General features: G+C 42.9%; 1 protein-coding gene across 2 annotated transcripts in view; it reads left to right on the top strand.

Moving 5' to 3' along the window:
- The first annotated feature begins 810 nt into the window (after positions 1–810).
- Positions 811–16,130, top strand: part of zfpm2a (zinc finger protein, FOG family member 2a) — a 168,443-nt gene continuing 153,123 nt past the window's right edge. The window contains exon 1 of one of the 2 annotated variants that reach the window (XM_028017833.1): positions 811–1,233. In XM_028017833.1, the coding sequence (XP_027873634.1) occupies positions 1,194–1,233 (40 nt within the window). In that variant the 5' untranslated portion in view covers positions 811–1,193. Of the gene's footprint in view, positions 1,234–1,474; positions 1,672–16,130 lie in introns of those variants that run through there. The other variant, XM_028017834.1, reaches the window with a different exon arrangement.

Below are 16,130 nucleotides of genomic sequence, written 5' to 3'. Positions count from 1 at the left end.
AAATATATATCTATATATATATATATATATATATATATATATATAACTTTTTTTGGCTGTTATGTTTGCAGTATTGATTCCTTTCTATATGTTTAACATTGATTTTTACAGTACAGCTAAATACAGAAGCTACTGGAATCTGAAAATTGTGTAAACAATTTACAGTGCATCTTCTGGGTGATACGGGGTCAAAGTTCAGAGAAATAGTCAAAGCACTTGTTTGACTGTCGGCAGCAGCAATTGCCTTTATAAAGTCCTCCTGTGTGTTTGTGGGGGTGTGTGTGTGTGTGTGTGTGTGTGTGTGTGTGTGTGTGTGCAGGGGTGAACTGGTCAGCGATATAAACGGAGCCCTGTATTAACTACAAAGCTCCAGTAAAAAGGGTCGACCTAAAATAAACTGCCTGCTTTGTTCAGCATTATAATAAAGTAAAAAGATGTATATATATATATATATATATATATATATATTTTTTTTTTAACTCGGCATCAAAGTTATGAAAAAATAAAAGTATTTCCACCAAAAAAAGAGAAAGAAAAAACAAATAAACAAAAGGGACTAATTAGCGGAGGCGCCCCTAATTAATAAGAGGGGAGCGAAAGTGATTGCGGATCACATAAAGTTCACGACGCCGCGCGGCTACGGTGCCCGGGGAGGAACAAACCTTATCTTCAAACAAAAGCGCGAAACGTTTTCACCTCCCCAGTCAGTCCGTGCGGATCGCGGCGAAGCACAGGAGAGGAGAGGAGGGGGGGAGAAAGAGGAAGAGTACGGGAGAGAGCGACAGGGAGAGGGAGGGTGTGTGTGTGTGTGTGTGTGTGTGTACGCGCATTTGTGTGTTAGAGCGAGCGAGAGAGGGAGAGAGAGAACGCGCGTGCGTGTGTGTTACTGTGTGTGCGCGAGGGAGAGAAAGTCAGAGCCGGAGCCAGAGAGACGAGAAAGATAAAGGAAAAGACAGACGGAACGATAGACTTGTGCGTTTAAAAAAAAGTGCCGGTTCCTTCTTCTTCTTCTTCTGCCTTTATAGTTTCCAGCAGACAACAACAACAACAACAACCCCCCCTCCCCCTAAAAAACAAAAACACCCCTCACTACCACCAACCCCTCCAAAGAATCGACTGCTTGGATGAAGCAAAACCTATCGATCTGTCAGTAGCTACTACACCTGGATTCACTGAGCAGCCGCACAGCAGGCATGTCCCGAAGGAAGCAGAGCAACCCGCGGCAGATCAAACGTAAGTTTCCTCTTTTTTTTTTTGCTTCTTATTAAATGGGATGTTTCAGCCGAACAGTGAGAATGATTCTGAAGCTGATTCCAGGAGCGCTCCACTGTACCGCCGCCGTGTTCCGCTCGCCTGTCACGGCGCTTCCTTCGCTCGACCTCCGCGCTACGTTTGTGTCTTTTAAAAAAAAAAAAAAAAAAATTATTATTATTAATAATTCAGAAAAAAAACCCGACCACAGCTGAATCTGATTGTTCGACTGAGAACTTCCTGCAAAGTTGCAGAGGGGAGGAAAAAAAACGGACTTATTTACTTCATTTATAGTTGCGTTAAATCTGAAGTGCGGGGAAAGTGCACCACTTTGAGTCCTATAATAAAGCGATTGAAATTGTAGGCCTAAAATATCGAGACCAAGTTGAAAAAGTCATTGTTTTCCCACATCGATATGAAGTGAGTATGTTTGCAACACACACTCTTTACACAGAAGCTGCACACTGTCGCGTTTTTCCACCTTCTTTTTACAGTTTTCAGCTGTTTTTCTCCCCCTCTCATGCACACACACCGTCTGTCAGGTGTGTGTGCGTGAAGCATGCGGTGGAAAGGCGTGCTCAAGTAAATGTGGCATTTGTAGTTTATCTTAAATATATGTAAAATACACTGTATAGAATTGTTGCACCCAGTTATAGATTACACTCTTTCTTGAAATTGTTTTAAAAATGGATGCATCTTCCTTTTACACTGTTCCCTTTCATAATTTTTCATGCAGTTTAAAGAAGGAATTAGAGCATAGGATTATGACCTGCATGGTCATTTTCAAGTTAGTTATTTTTTAAAGAATTACAGCTTTGAAACAACTTAAGAGAAACAGAATGATTTTCTGCCGCCTGCAGATGAGGCAGAAATACATGGTGTTGTAAACACGCTGTTTTAGCTGTCATCTTAAGTGTGTGTGTGGGGGTGTGCGTGTGCTGTGTGTGTGTGTTCGGTGTGACAGCTGTATGTCGGCTCTGAAAGGAGGTTAGAAAGGGCAGATTGTTTGTAGTGTGGAAAAGCGGTTCGGTGATCTGTTGAGCTTAAAACGTTTTATTGAACGAAATGTTTCGTTATACTTATTGGGGTGTCTTTGCGTGTGTGTGAGTTTGCATAAATGAAGTAATGTGCCTGTTGATGCACAAGAGTGGCTTTCTTTACTTATTTTGGTGACCAATGACAATTTTGTGCAGCTTGGTTTTATTTCATTTGTGAAGACAATATTTGAATTTTTACAGATTCTAGAAAATTAACGACGGTTTGTTTTAAATTTTCTTTCTTTTAGTTCAATCTATTGTTGTAATTGTTTGACTTATATATATTTATATATAAAATAAATTAAACTTTTTTTCTTTTTAAAAAAAAAAAACTTTTCCTCTTAAAGCCTTTTAAATGGCTTTTTACACAGTACACTTCAAAAACTAACTAGAGAGAAAAAAAAAGACTCGATTCAGTTTTTCTGCTTAGTGTTCATGTTTCCATCAGCATTCACCTTAAAGCCAAAACAATGTGTGACGTGACAGCAGGCCCTCTGGTGTTTAGACCAATCCCGTCGGTGCCTCCAGATGTGTTGTCGTCGTGGTCGCGAAAGCAAGCCCGACTCTTATGTTCTGCTTTCGTCACTTTGACCTGGCCTTTTCCCCCCCCGCTGCATTAGCATGTCGTGTGTAAGATCTTGTTTTATATGTCGCTGGTGGTGTGTGGTTGGATAACCAAGCAGCACTTGGAAGAAGAAAGGTCACCAGGAGCCTAGATCCTCGTTCCCGCGCCGGGAACTCCGGAGGAAAAAAAGAAAATAAAGGCAGAGGAGGCAATACACAGAAAGTCAGGCACAGACAGTCATTCTAAAGGACAAAAAGGTTGTTGGGCGCAGTCCCCCCCCCACATCACCCCCACCCTTCTCTTTTTCCTCCCACCATCCTGCATACATTGGACCGTTATCTAAAATTGTGATTTATGCAGTATTTTAATATTTTGCTTATTCTTTCCCCTTGGGTGCTCTCTGAGCGGTGATAAAAAGGCGATGCTGAAAGAGCGCCATTAATTTGCTCCGATGACTGAGGAGATAAGGCCAGATAATGGGAAAGATAAGCAGAGGAGATATACCATCAGAAACCCGATTATTACCATTAAAATTCCAGCCCAGCAATCTGCAGCTGGCTGATAATTCCTTCTCCGTTTCCACCACTTTGGATGATAAGGCAAAAAATAGTCACTCAGTGCTCCTTGATTAGGCTGCCTGGATATCCTGATAATACAGTGATAAATTATGTATTTTCCTCCTTGTTTTTTTTTTCTTTTCTTTTTTTCCCCTTTTTGAAATGCTTCTTCTGATTTTTATATGTATTTATTTATAAATATATATCCCCGTCGCCCCCCCTTTCTGGGTGCCCTCCTTGTTGTTGTTGTTGGGGGTTTTTTTTCTCGCAGAAAGAAAGAACCCATTCACTTTTATTGTAATAAGAGTTTGATAGAAAGAGGAGATAGCGGTGGAGGTGTTTTTGTGTGGGAGCACATATCAATGTTATCAGCTCATCTCCCTGGGCCAGCTGCTGGCTGCTGTTGTTTTTAGCCTTATCACCCTGTGCCAATATGCCAATAAATTGCCCAGATTGTTAGTCATTTCAAATGTAAGGGGTGGAGGGATTCAGGAGAAATTGACAGGAATGATGAAAATATCGCTGATGCTCGGCAGAGTGCGATTAGCTGATGTAATATGATGGGCGAGTTCCACCAAGCTCCCCTCCATCCCCTCTTCACTCGCCTCGCTCCTCCCCTCGGCCGCCCCCGCCCGCCTCGCCTCAGCTTCTGGTGGAGTCCATACCTCCACTCGTAGTGAGAGGAGGAACATTTTGATGCTTAATAGGAAGGAAAGATACGGGCAGGCTGAATTGAAATCGGGACCTCTCGGAGTAATTTTTCTGTAAAATTGCCCCCAAAGTTTCGCGTCGTGCAAAGAGGGGTGTGTGGGGCAGAGGGGGGACATATAGATGATGTAGGGGGAGCGCGCCTTGGCCAGTGTTTATGGCGACACATTGAAGCACCCCCCTCGGAGGCTGGGCGCCGACATCCGATGTCAAATGTGCTTATTAAACTGACTTAGTGCTCTCCCCCTTTTACTGTTGTCTCCGCTTTATAGACCATCTGAGAATTCATGTTGCATCCTGCGGCTCTTTTACCCGCCATTGTGGAAAATCAAGCACCAGGCTGTGGTGATTACTGTAAGTTTGTGTTGGGCCTGGGCGGCCGGGTGCACAGGTTCCCACAGCTAACCACGAGGTCGTATTGTCAAAATGTCAAGTAGCTACAGCTGTACACACCGCTGTGTACAACAAGGATGCGTCGAAGTTAGATTCTCATCCTGATTCAAAATGATTCTTATGTTTGGAAAATTGCCAGTCACCATTTTTTCTTTTTTCATACATAAAGGAAAATATCGGGATTAAACATGTTAAACTTAGTAGTAGTTTTCTGCTACCTCTTTAATAAATTTTAAATACCAGCTGATATTAGCTGGTTGGTTAGTCAGGCTATGTGCTCAGGCTGAATGTGCAGTGAGCTACTTAGTAGACAGGCCGCTGCTAGCTGTCAAAAATGAGTGAAAAAATAAACTGAAGAGAACATCTTAATAAATGATGCATGGCACTCCTTAAGTTTTCACACAATGGCTTTATGTTTTGTTTTGCCACCAGAATCTTTCACATTTGTTCTGTTTTTAATCGAGGGAGAAATGTGCTAGTCAGCCAGCTGACTAGTAGAACTGTGAAATACGACATATTTTGGTAATGATCTGTTATAAAGTAAATAAAGGGTCAGTATAGTCAATAATAATAATATCAGTTATTACTTAAGTTTGATATATTCCCAAACTTCCAACCTCTAGGTGAGTTTGTCTAATTTACGTATATAATGTGCTTCACTTGGTGAAATAAACTTTTCATTAAGATTCTAATTGTTTGAACGGCTCTGTAGATGTTGAAGAGGTGCTGATCTAAGATCAGATGCTGGTAATAAAGCTGTGAAACAGCCCTTTAAAACACATGGTTTTATTTAATAATCTGTAGAGTATGCAGACAGTGAAGGCTTTTAGCTACTGTACTTGTTTTTGAGTCTCAAATTTCCAGAATTTGATAAAAAAAAATAAAAAAAAATCTGAATTTCAATCTGGCAAAAGTGTGAAATATTTTGCAGAAGCAAATTAAATAGATGACCAAATATCTGGCTCATGTCATGTCCAGTAAAACCCTCAGGAGAAAAAGCAACACTCAATTTCATGTTCTGTTTTCCAACCACTGCTAACTTCCTTTGTACGCGTTGACCTTTTAGCTAACGCTTCATGTGTGTACCCCTTGGAAAAAAAAAAAAGAAATGACAACAGAGTGTCTTTTCTTCGCTCATCCAGTCATTGTGAACCTGAACCTCAGCTGAGCAGGGCGCTCTGCTCCAGCTTAATGTCTGCTTTTTATCACACCAACCATTTTTTCCATCTCTGCTCCACAGTTAATCTCTCCAACTCCTTAGCATACGGCCACTTTATGTAACGTCAGCATACTGTTTATCATATCAGGTGACATTTCTATCTTGGAGGGGCATTTATCAGAGGCAGATTACACTAGTAAGGGATAAGGGGAGTGTTTACAGAATTGACTGCCAACATCCTGTATCTGAATGTGAGTGTGTGTGTGTGTGTGTGTGTGTGTGTGTGTGTGTTGTGTTTGCTCGAGTATACATTGGTGCGTGCGCGACGAGCATGTGCTTACGGGTTTTAGCAGAGCCGTCGGAGCTGTTAGCTTGATGTGCTTTACGTGTGTGTTTTTTCTCGCTTTGACTTCTCATCCGCTTTTTTTTCTTTCTTTTTTTTTCCCCTTCTTCCTCCAACTTAGCTCAGCTTTGCTTCGTACGCCGAGAAGCTGCGTACGCGCCGCGTTTCACCCTTGGCCCGCCGAACGCTGGCAGCCCGAAGCAGTCAGATGTTTTGGGGGTGTAGGAATCAAAAAAAAAAAAAGAAAAAAAGAAGGAGGGAAAAAAAAAACGTTCATGTGCCAGCTTTCCTGTATATTTAAGGGTCCTCCTTTCATTTGGGTGACAATCACGGCGCGTCTCTCGTGTTTCTCTCGTCGATTTCTGTCAGCAGAAGAATGGTCGTTGAATGCCAACTTTCCCTCAAACATCTGTTCCCTGCCAATAACAGCTTGTGCCGTTGCCTCGTCTTAGCTGAAGGATCCCCAATTGCCTCCTCACTTTTGACACAAAACAACAATACAGATGAATGTCATCTCCTTTCATTGTGTGTTTTTTTTTTTCATCTTTATTTTGTGTCTAAAACAAAACAGTTTTTTATTTTTTATTTTTTTGTATATGGTCTTTGTGCCTCCCTGGCTGTGATTGGTTCCTCTATTCCAGACTCCAAAGCTATAGGGCGAGGATTGCACGGCAGCTGCTGCTTCCTTTCTGTTTGAGACGGCGGTGCCTTCGCTGAGCTGGGGGCCGCTGGGGGCCGATGCGCTGCCGCTCCCCCCCCCCCTGCTCGCCCTCCCTTCAGCCTGCGGTGCCCAGGGCAGCGGCGGGAGACGTGGGCAGGGGTTGCCACGAAGGTGGAGGTCACTTCCTCTCCCAGGCTTCCTCTTTATCTTCCTTTTTCCTGAATTCCTCTGCTATTATTCCAATAACCGCCGGTTCAAGCCGCTGCCATTGTGTTTTCATTTCATTCGGGGGGGGGGCTGGATCTGTCACCACTCTGGATAAAAATGTAAATTTTTGAAATGTGTCTGAGACAAAACTTGAAGCCCTGGAAAGGCCTTTCAGTGCAGCTGGGATTAGGCTGGTTACTTATATGGAGTAAAGAAACAAAACATATTCTGATGGTTTAAAGTCAGCTTTTAATGGCCTCTTGAAGAGAGTGCAGAAAGGCAGGGTGTGCCCCTCCCAACCTGTTGCTGCACACCACCAATCAGCTGGCTAATGAATGTCACTCCATTTTTGGACATTTTTCCATCTTATATCATATCTTTGTCTTTTACTTATGTATTTATTAGTTTGTTTTGTTGATTTATAGTTTAATATGAACATGCCACATGTTGACAAAGTTTTGAATGTGAAAAGTAGAGTGAAGAAAAAAATCTACCCCTTCTCTCTATAGTCAATTGACTTTATCATAAGCAATTAAACATCAATCAACCATCCATAGAGATACATCTTTAATCCCAAAACAGACAATGTGTGTCTATGAAGGCACCTAAAAATCATGGCATATTTATGCAATATGATAAAATTAGCTTTTTAAGCAGACTTAAGGTCACATTTTGCTAGCATCCCAGAGAGAGTGAAGAAATGCAGGGTGTGCCCCTCCCAACCTGTCGCTGCACACCGCCGATCAGCTGGCCTGCAAACGCGGCTCCATTTTCTGGAAACATTCCCGTCTCGCTTCCGATCTCATTGTAGCATATTCACCCAATGTTATCAAATCTCACACAGATCTGCCTTTTCAATTTTCCCACATTTTGTTCCTGGAGCGCGTCCCTCTCTGTGTTTGTTCAGACTTTAGACCGGCGATGCCCACCGAGCCCCGGGAAACAATTGACTTTCAGTCCGCTTTAAGTTAATAGCCTTGTCGCCTCCTCGTTCCGATCAATATTGGTATTAATTAATCAGCATTATCAGGCACGGGATCTAGTTCCATTTGTTGTTACATCAGCAAAATATCAATAGAGAAAGTGGACTCCCCCGATCGTCATGGCAACTTCATCTCTCAGGTCAAAGAGAGTTTATCTTATCTCGCTGCAGAGAGTGGCAAACTGCTCAGGAATCTAGTTTGGACTCAAAGATCATTGATTTAAGCTTTTTTTCTCTCTCTCTCACAACCCCACCTTGTTGTGTTAGGAGGGAAAGGGATGGGGGCAAAAACAACAACAAAAAAAAAAAGAGAGAGAAAAGAAGGCGGCATTCTAATCGCAGCCAAGATGTGAGATTTAAATATTGATGTCTGAAGGCCATTAGAGCAAAAAGGGCCTCTGGTCTTGCTGTTGTTCAAGTACGTCCTTTTAAGACCCAGACAAAGCTGTGATTATCAGAGGTGTCACCGTAGAGTATGTCTGTATAGCTGACAGAGTGGGACTGCTGGAGGGGGGGTCAGTTTCCTGTTAACGCAGCGCTCTGCACATCCTGGCATTTCTACAGGCCTCTCTGCATGTTTGCTCCCATGATGGGATCGTACTTAGAAACATTTGGATACTTAAAATGATTGATTTGTGCGACATGAGGTTTTGCCAGTTTTGATGCTTTGTTTTTATGCATGAGAATATCAAAACACAACTTTTCCATGTCATTTTGCAAATTAATAGTAACAAAAAAAAAACCTCTTAGTAGGGTCAGGGTACAGGGTGTAACATAACAAAAGTGCCAACCAAGCATTGTGGAAGACCTGAGTGTCAAACGTTTGAGCAGCGTTTGTGCTGCAAAATGTTTTGCTTGTACCTTTTTAAGATGGGGGGGAAAAAAAGTTTTCAGAGGTCATCACCTGCCACCTCATTTGATTCACAAAAATGAAATGAAACTGGTGGTTTCAAATTGCTGTCACTAGAAGCAATAAATCAATTAATCAGATGATGAATTAAAACAAACTCAATAATTTCCATGTGTATGATTTGTCGTTTCTTCTGGGACATTTTATCGTCCAGCTTCACCCTAGATATGCTTGTTCACTGGGCTGATTGACCTTCGCTGACCTCTGGAAACGCTTATTGATATCTTTAAAAAGACAGAGGCGCACATGAATTTTTTTTTGCTGCACAAATGTTTGACACAGAAGGTAGGCCTGGTTTGATTTGAAGGTCAATCAACTTCACTTAAGTTTGAGGAGGATCAACACATCTTCTCCAATACATCTTGCAAATTAGCAGGTGGTTGTTAGAATCAGAGCGGAGTTGTTTCCTTCTTTTTTTAACACATAGAAGTGTTTAAAAATGCCAAAAGAGAAAATCTTGCAGATCAAAGTAAGAATCCTTTGCCGTCTTCCATGCAGGTTTTGAAGTTGTGCGTTTTTCGTCGCTATTTTTGCCTATCGGAAATGCAAATAAGTCCTGCACTGACCTCCTTTTTTTGTGTGCAGGAGACACAGAGAGTTGATTATAAATTTCCTCCAGCCAAGCCCTATAAATTACAGAGCAGAGTGTCTGGCTCTCATGGGAAGGTAGGCCTGGTGTGAACTACCCAGGAGTAGTCTTTGGGATCTACCTCGCCGTACTGCCGAATGTTCCTCCGGGCTGGAGCAGAGAGCACGGGTACTGCCTGTGCGTGTGTGTGTGCGGGTGTACGTGTGTGTTTTTTTTCTTTCCCCTTCTTTTTTTGCCTCCGGGACACAATTGCCTCATTTAACATTCTCTATTTGGCCTCTGCCAAGAGGGGAAATAGCCAGGGTGAGAGAGAGAGAGGCCGCCACACATCATGAATTCTTCTTTCATTTAACTTGCACAGTCCCTTTTCACCTTGGTGATGCGCACGGATCAGGAATGAAGATATTGCTCAATTAAGGGGGATTTCTGAGGTGGCTCCTGAGGTATTGCAGTTATTTTTGTGCCACGCCAAGGTTCTGATGTATCATGGATATGGATATTGAGTTCACCGCATCCGCGTGGCGCTTTGACATCCTCGGCAGCCCAGAAGAGAAACAGCTCGGCGCCCTGCAACAGGAAACTCGCCTTCATGTTCGCTCGAACAGTCCAGGGGTGGAAATGTGTCAGTCTCCGTCTACAGGCTTATAAATAACTTGTATGTGTGTGTGTGTGTGTATGTGTGCGCACGCGAGTGTGTCTATTCAGACCCGTTGTTTGTTTCTTTCAATCGAATTAGCTACAGATGATCAAATCATTTTCATGGATTCTGTCAAAACTGATATTAGGGTTTTGACTGAATCTTGGATGAGAGGAAGGAGAGGGGCCGTGTTGGGGAAAGATGAGTCACATCTTGCAGCAGGCGTTGTCACGTTGCGTTCTCGGCTTTGTACAATGTAAATATCGGTTGATGTTTGACTCAACAAGAAAGGTGAATTTGATCGTATTTTCTGCAAAAAAAAAAAAAAAAGGCCGGGGTTAGGACGGGGGCTTTCCGAGCTGGATAGTAGCTTGGCACTTCCAGAGAGTGATGGCCTAATAGCTGTTCAGTCTAAATCTCCGGCTTGGCAGGAATTACCGAGGCTGTATTTGTGGGGGTGCGGCGAGACGCGGAACTTTTGCGGCGGGTTTGAGACGCGCCCGGCGTTGCGGTTCAGGGATAGCTGGCAGCCCGAGGATTAAGCAACAAGCCTTTCACTTCGATTTGTTCATCAGCATTTTCCTGCCAGACAAACGCCACAAAACGCACACCGTCTTAAAGGTTTGCCGGAAAATCACTAATGACAGAGCTTTGTACACAGATAAACAATTTCTGTCAAATGCGTTGGGGAAATTATAAAGCAAACTCGGGAAACACGCTAATGCTTTAAAGAGGCTGTGTTTAGATTTGCACCAGTGCAAAGCCGGCAAAGCTGTTGACAGCACAGCTTACCCCCGTGATGCGATCAGAGGCCGCATCTGCCTGCGTGTGATTAGCGAGAGAGTGAACGGCGACGCACATATATACAAACCCGAGACGATGCTCAAGTGGAAACAGGTTGATGAGGATTGATTATATTTATTGCAAATTGCACAAATCGATTTAGATTGAGTGAGCGCACCGCTGGGCAAGCCACAAAAGGCCGGGACGTGTCGCGCGGAGCACGTCTTCTTCTTTTTATTGTCTTAAAGCGGGCTTTGTGAAGTGACACAGTAAACACCAAGAGAGAAATGCAGCCGCTATTATTTCACATTCAGCCCATTTTCTTTGTCTGTGGGAGTCTGCGTGTGTGTGTGTGTTTGTATTTCAGAGAATGCTTATCTGGTAATTACTAAAAACTGTTGACACTGAGCAAGTGCTGTAGCCAACTAAAATGCCTTTTTGTCTTATGATATCAGATTGGATTTTTATCTGAGGTTCATGCAATCGTGCATCCCTGAAAAGCAAAGATAACCGCCTCAAACTCCTTATTTCTAGCATGAGTGTAGAATTAAGAGGCTTGTTTAAAAAAAAAAAAAAAGAAGGGGTGGGGGAGTCATTACATCTGCTGCTCATATTTTTTTCTAAAACACATAATCTATATATATATATATATATATATATTTTTTTTTTCTCCTTTCTGGTTGAGTATTAGGATGTGTCTGTGAATCTTATGTCTGACCATAATCAAGTTCTTTTTAAGCTTCAGAAACAGGATAACAACTGGGTCAGATGATAAGCCCGGGCAAAAACGAAGGGGAGGGGGTGTGAAAAAAAACTCCTGTGATAGACGAAGGGAAAATCTGATTGATTGATGTCTGCTGGATTTGCCACCATCACAAGCCAGCTGACAGTTAGTTTGGGATCGGATGATTTTGCTCTTAAGATTGGGGTTGAGGGGGAGCTAGGCAAATATGAAGGACACAAAGGTCAATGGCTTCCCTCCTCCTCTCCGTATCTATCTCTCCCTCGCAATAGCTTGCTTTGACAAACTCTAATATGTTGCTAAGCTTTGTGGCGGCGGGACACATGGTCATAGTTTGTACTGTAATATCCTATAGCGGTAATCTCACGAGGCAATGATTGAAAGTGCTGGAAGAACCGGGTGCTCGCAGGGACCCGTTGACATCATCAGCTGCCGTGGACTGGCACATGTCTGCCGACTTGTTTGAACCGTGTTTTTCCCCCTTGGGACCGAGTAAGTTAAACAACAGCTACGACTCAAAGGGAATCTGTTATTGTAAGCAGGATCTGATAAGACGTTGCCACATTACGAGTTTGTGTAGCAAAGAGGGGCAAAAATGGAGTCTCCAGCGAGTGCGGTTTGGGGGAACGTGGAACTGTGACAAAGAGTGATTGGAGGCATATTGTAAATAAACACCCAAGTCTTTTGCGGCTCACTCGTGGTGTCTTGAGAAAGATGTTCCATGCTAGGTTTCAGCTGTTATTGGTGCTGCTCTGGAGTTGACCCTCTCTGGCTAAATAACAGTGTTGCCAGGGTTAAATTAAACCAAAGTAAACTCTTGCAAGATGCTTATTTTCCCTCTCCTTGAGCAGAACAAGCTGTAATATTTCCACTGCTTGGCATTTTGTTCCTTTAACCAGTGTTTATATTCAGTAACACAGGGCTTTAGCGGTAGGGATAGTAATGATACATCCAGCTCAATAGGCAAAATTGTGGCTTTCTTGTGATTTCACAACAAAATAAGTTTCATGAGTTTTGAAGAACCTGTTCACTGTTATTTCGTCTTTGATAAGCTAAAATCTTTTGGATGTGGAACTAAATTCAGAGAAATCCAACAGTCGTTGCAACTGCTGGGAAAATAATCCTACATAGCTCAGAGGCTAGCACTGCTGCCTTGCAGCAAAAAGTTCCTGGGTTCAAATAGGAGCATGTTTCCCTGTGCATGTGTGGGTTCTCTCAGGGTACTCCGACCTCCACCCACAGTCCTAAAACAAGACTGTCAGGTTAACTGGTCTCCAAATTTTTCTTAGATTGTGTGTGTGCACGTTTGGTTGTCCAGTGTATTTCTGTGTTGCCCTGTGAAGGACTGGCAACTTGTCCATGATGTACACTTTCTATGGCACAATGACTGCTGGCACTATCTCCCCCTGAACCTATTTGATGTTTTGAAAAACAAGTAAATCAAAATTATGGTGTAAACATCTGATAAGTTTACAGTGGTTCTCCACTTATTCAGAGTTCAGTGTTCTCGGATTCACCAAATAGCAGATTTTTCTATGGGATGTTGTGTTAAATTTGCCTGTCCACTCATTTTTCTTGGAACTAAAATACTCGAAAGAAAATTCAGCTTGGGTAACTGAGGTACCCAAGCTGAATAGGTAAAATGTACTTGACACGCTATTGGCTGGTATTTGCAAAGCTGCCAATCCAGTTGCAGCATTCATTTTCCTTGCCACTGATTGGCTGTACCGTCTATAGATAAGGAAGACTGGGCATGCTAACCTCTGCGGTTATGCTAAGATGGTTTCCATTGTTAGTATTATTTCATGTAAAGGTATATTCTGTGTTTTTACTATTAAAACATTTTGCTATAAACCTTTTTAGAAAGGATCTCAAGTATATATGGACCTATTCGAAAGTGGCTGTTGTCCATACTTTAGCCATTTCCAAACAACAGCTTTTTTTCCTGTTTTGCAGCATCTATTTTAGTGACACTTTCCTACTTTATGCACGTCTAGCATTTTCCCTGGAATCTCAATTAAAGATCTATAAAACATAATACCCGTAGTTTTCAAACTAAATTTCTAAATCCTCTGTATACATTGGTCTTCGATAACTAGTCTGATACATCCTTTCTTGTTATAAAAAAAATACTGTGAATTATTCTTTTAGTTTATTACTGGTGGTTAAGGGTTAGCTAATTGTCTTTAGCTAAATCTTCTCTGTTGAACTCTGAAAGTATTTTTTTTCTAACAAGAACACAAAATGGTGTCACATAAATGATGTAAAAGCAGTTGAGGCTTCTTCAGTGTTTTTGTACCTAAGTATATATTTTTTGGGATGAAATATTAGCATATATTGCAAATATAACAACAGATTAACTTAAAATCCATTTCCTTGTTTACTTCAAAGTAAGAATCTCAAGCACATTTACAGCACTGTCAGCTTTAAAAGAGACAAAGTCACATACTGGACGGCGCTTAGCTAGACAAACAGACTAAACTTCAATGAGACATGTCATTCTGTTCTGATATTGAAAGATTTCATGGAATTGGGCTTGTTGCAAAAAAACTATAAAATAAACAACAATGTGTCCTTACTGATGTCTGATGTTAAATAGGTTTTCCTTTGAGGGCCCACGCCTAACAGACATGTCCATTAGCTTTGTCTGGGAGCTGCTTTAAAGATCAAGGTCTCACTTGTAATGAAGTGGAAATGCAAATGCAAGTCAAATTCAAACTACTGTGGATCGCTTGTTTTAATCAAGTTTTCACACAAAAAAAGAAGAAATGTAGCCTCCATTCACAGCCTCTAACCAAACAATAAAAAAAGGATAATCCGGAGACAATTCCCATCCAAATAGAACCGGACATCATTTAGGGGAAGAGACAACAACTCTTTGTTTGTTTGAAGTGGTTGATATGACAACCTCCTTGTCAAAGACTCGGGGCGAATAAAAGGGATTTGTAATTACCATAATTATCTCTTATATGTTTTCACCTAATGATGTCCATTAAAATGCCCGGGACTTCATTATAGGCCGCTTCACTGTAGGTTGGCATACACTCATAATACGGCATGTTACATTACACAGAGCACAAGTAATGAACTTCTTTCATCAGAGATGTTTATCGCGCAGCACTTCTGGGGGGAAAAAAAAGCCAATGTACTTCAGCTTTTTGTTACAGCTGGATTATAACAATTCTCATAGTTCCCACTTATCTTTCACATTTTCTCCACATGTGATATCAACCCAATTGGCTTCATGTCTAAACAGGACGGCTCCCCCTAATCTAGACCGCTGTTCGTTTCATGTAAAACATCTCATTTTGTGGCTTAGGCTGGTGGCGGGCCTTATCGTTACATAATTCGCTGCCCTCAACGTGATTTTCTTTGTGGCAATTTATTTAAATTCCCCCATGTTTATATATTTTCTGTCTCCTTTCATTCACAATGATTGCCTTTTTTTTTTTTTGTAAGTTCAAAAGGCTCATCTCGGAGACTTTTGGTAACTCCGTAGATACGAGTTGGGAGGGGGACGAGCGGAGCCATTTTGTTGGAGAGCAGACGAAGGAGGAGTTTTAGCACGTGTCCATCTGTGACTTGAGGCATTAATCTAAAAGGCTGAACTAACTCCATCTGAGGGACAGATATAGCCCCCTTTTACCATCCTCACCTCACCAGGTACAGCGTTTGGGAGATCTTGGCTGAATAAATGCGTCGCCGTTCTGCTCCCGCGCTAAGGCCCCTTGGTCCCTTGCATGTGGCTTCGCTCCTGTGGACGCTTTTGGTCTTTGTCTGCCACCTATCAGCCTATCAGCAGTGTCTCCGAAGCCCAGTTGTATAATGCACCGTTTATGGCTTTGTGGGAGAGAGATGGCGGTTGGGTGGCAGAATAGCTCCAGGCCTTCCCTTCAGTGAGTGGATTAACGGCGGCCCGCTTTAGCGCTCTCAACTGCGGTGTGAAATCGGCCCTGCTTCGGCGCCGCCGATCAGGCTGCCTTTCTCTCTCACTCTCTCTCCCTTTTCCTTTCCATCTCTCTGTCTCCTCACCTCATGCAAAGCCTCTCCCAGCCATCTGTGAAATGTGGAAACTCTGTGTCTAAGTTGAGTTCAGATCCCATCCCCTCCGTCAAGCTGAGGCCAGCAAGCAAATGGGCAGGCAGTCGGCAGAGGGGCTTTGCAGGGGAGGAGGAGGAAAGGAAGGAGAGAGATGATGAGGTGGAGGAGGGTGGTGGTGGTGGTGGAGATGGCGGCGGTGGGGGATCAGCTCACTGATGTCGTGCCGCGTGTGCAGGAACCCTGCCTGTTCTCCGCGGGCGAGTTGGAGGAGGGTCCAGGCCTGGGTGCCGGCCGAGAGATCTCTGGTTCCTGCTTGCAGGTCCAAATCCCCCCTGTGTGTGTGTGTGTGTGTCTGTGCGGAGGCGAGGCGGTGGCACAGCTCCCCCTGAGCCCCTGCCCAGTCCTTTGAAGATAAGATGGTGATACAGACTCCCTTTCGGTACGAAGTGAACCGACCGTCTTTGTGCGACACACATGCCTGTCTCCGCAGGAGCCTGCAGCCGAAACACCTATGGTCTTTACTGAAACGAATCGGCTTCATGGCCTCTGGTCAAATTAGATTATG

Source organism: Xiphophorus couchianus, chromosome 5, assembly GCF_001444195.1.
Source record: "Xiphophorus couchianus chromosome 5, X_couchianus-1.0, whole genome shotgun sequence".
Classification (NCBI taxonomy): Eukaryota; Metazoa; Chordata; class Actinopteri; order Cyprinodontiformes; family Poeciliidae; genus Xiphophorus; species Xiphophorus couchianus.
Note: the sequence above shows the minus strand (reverse complement) of the source record. Positions and strands in the feature narration are given on the sequence as shown.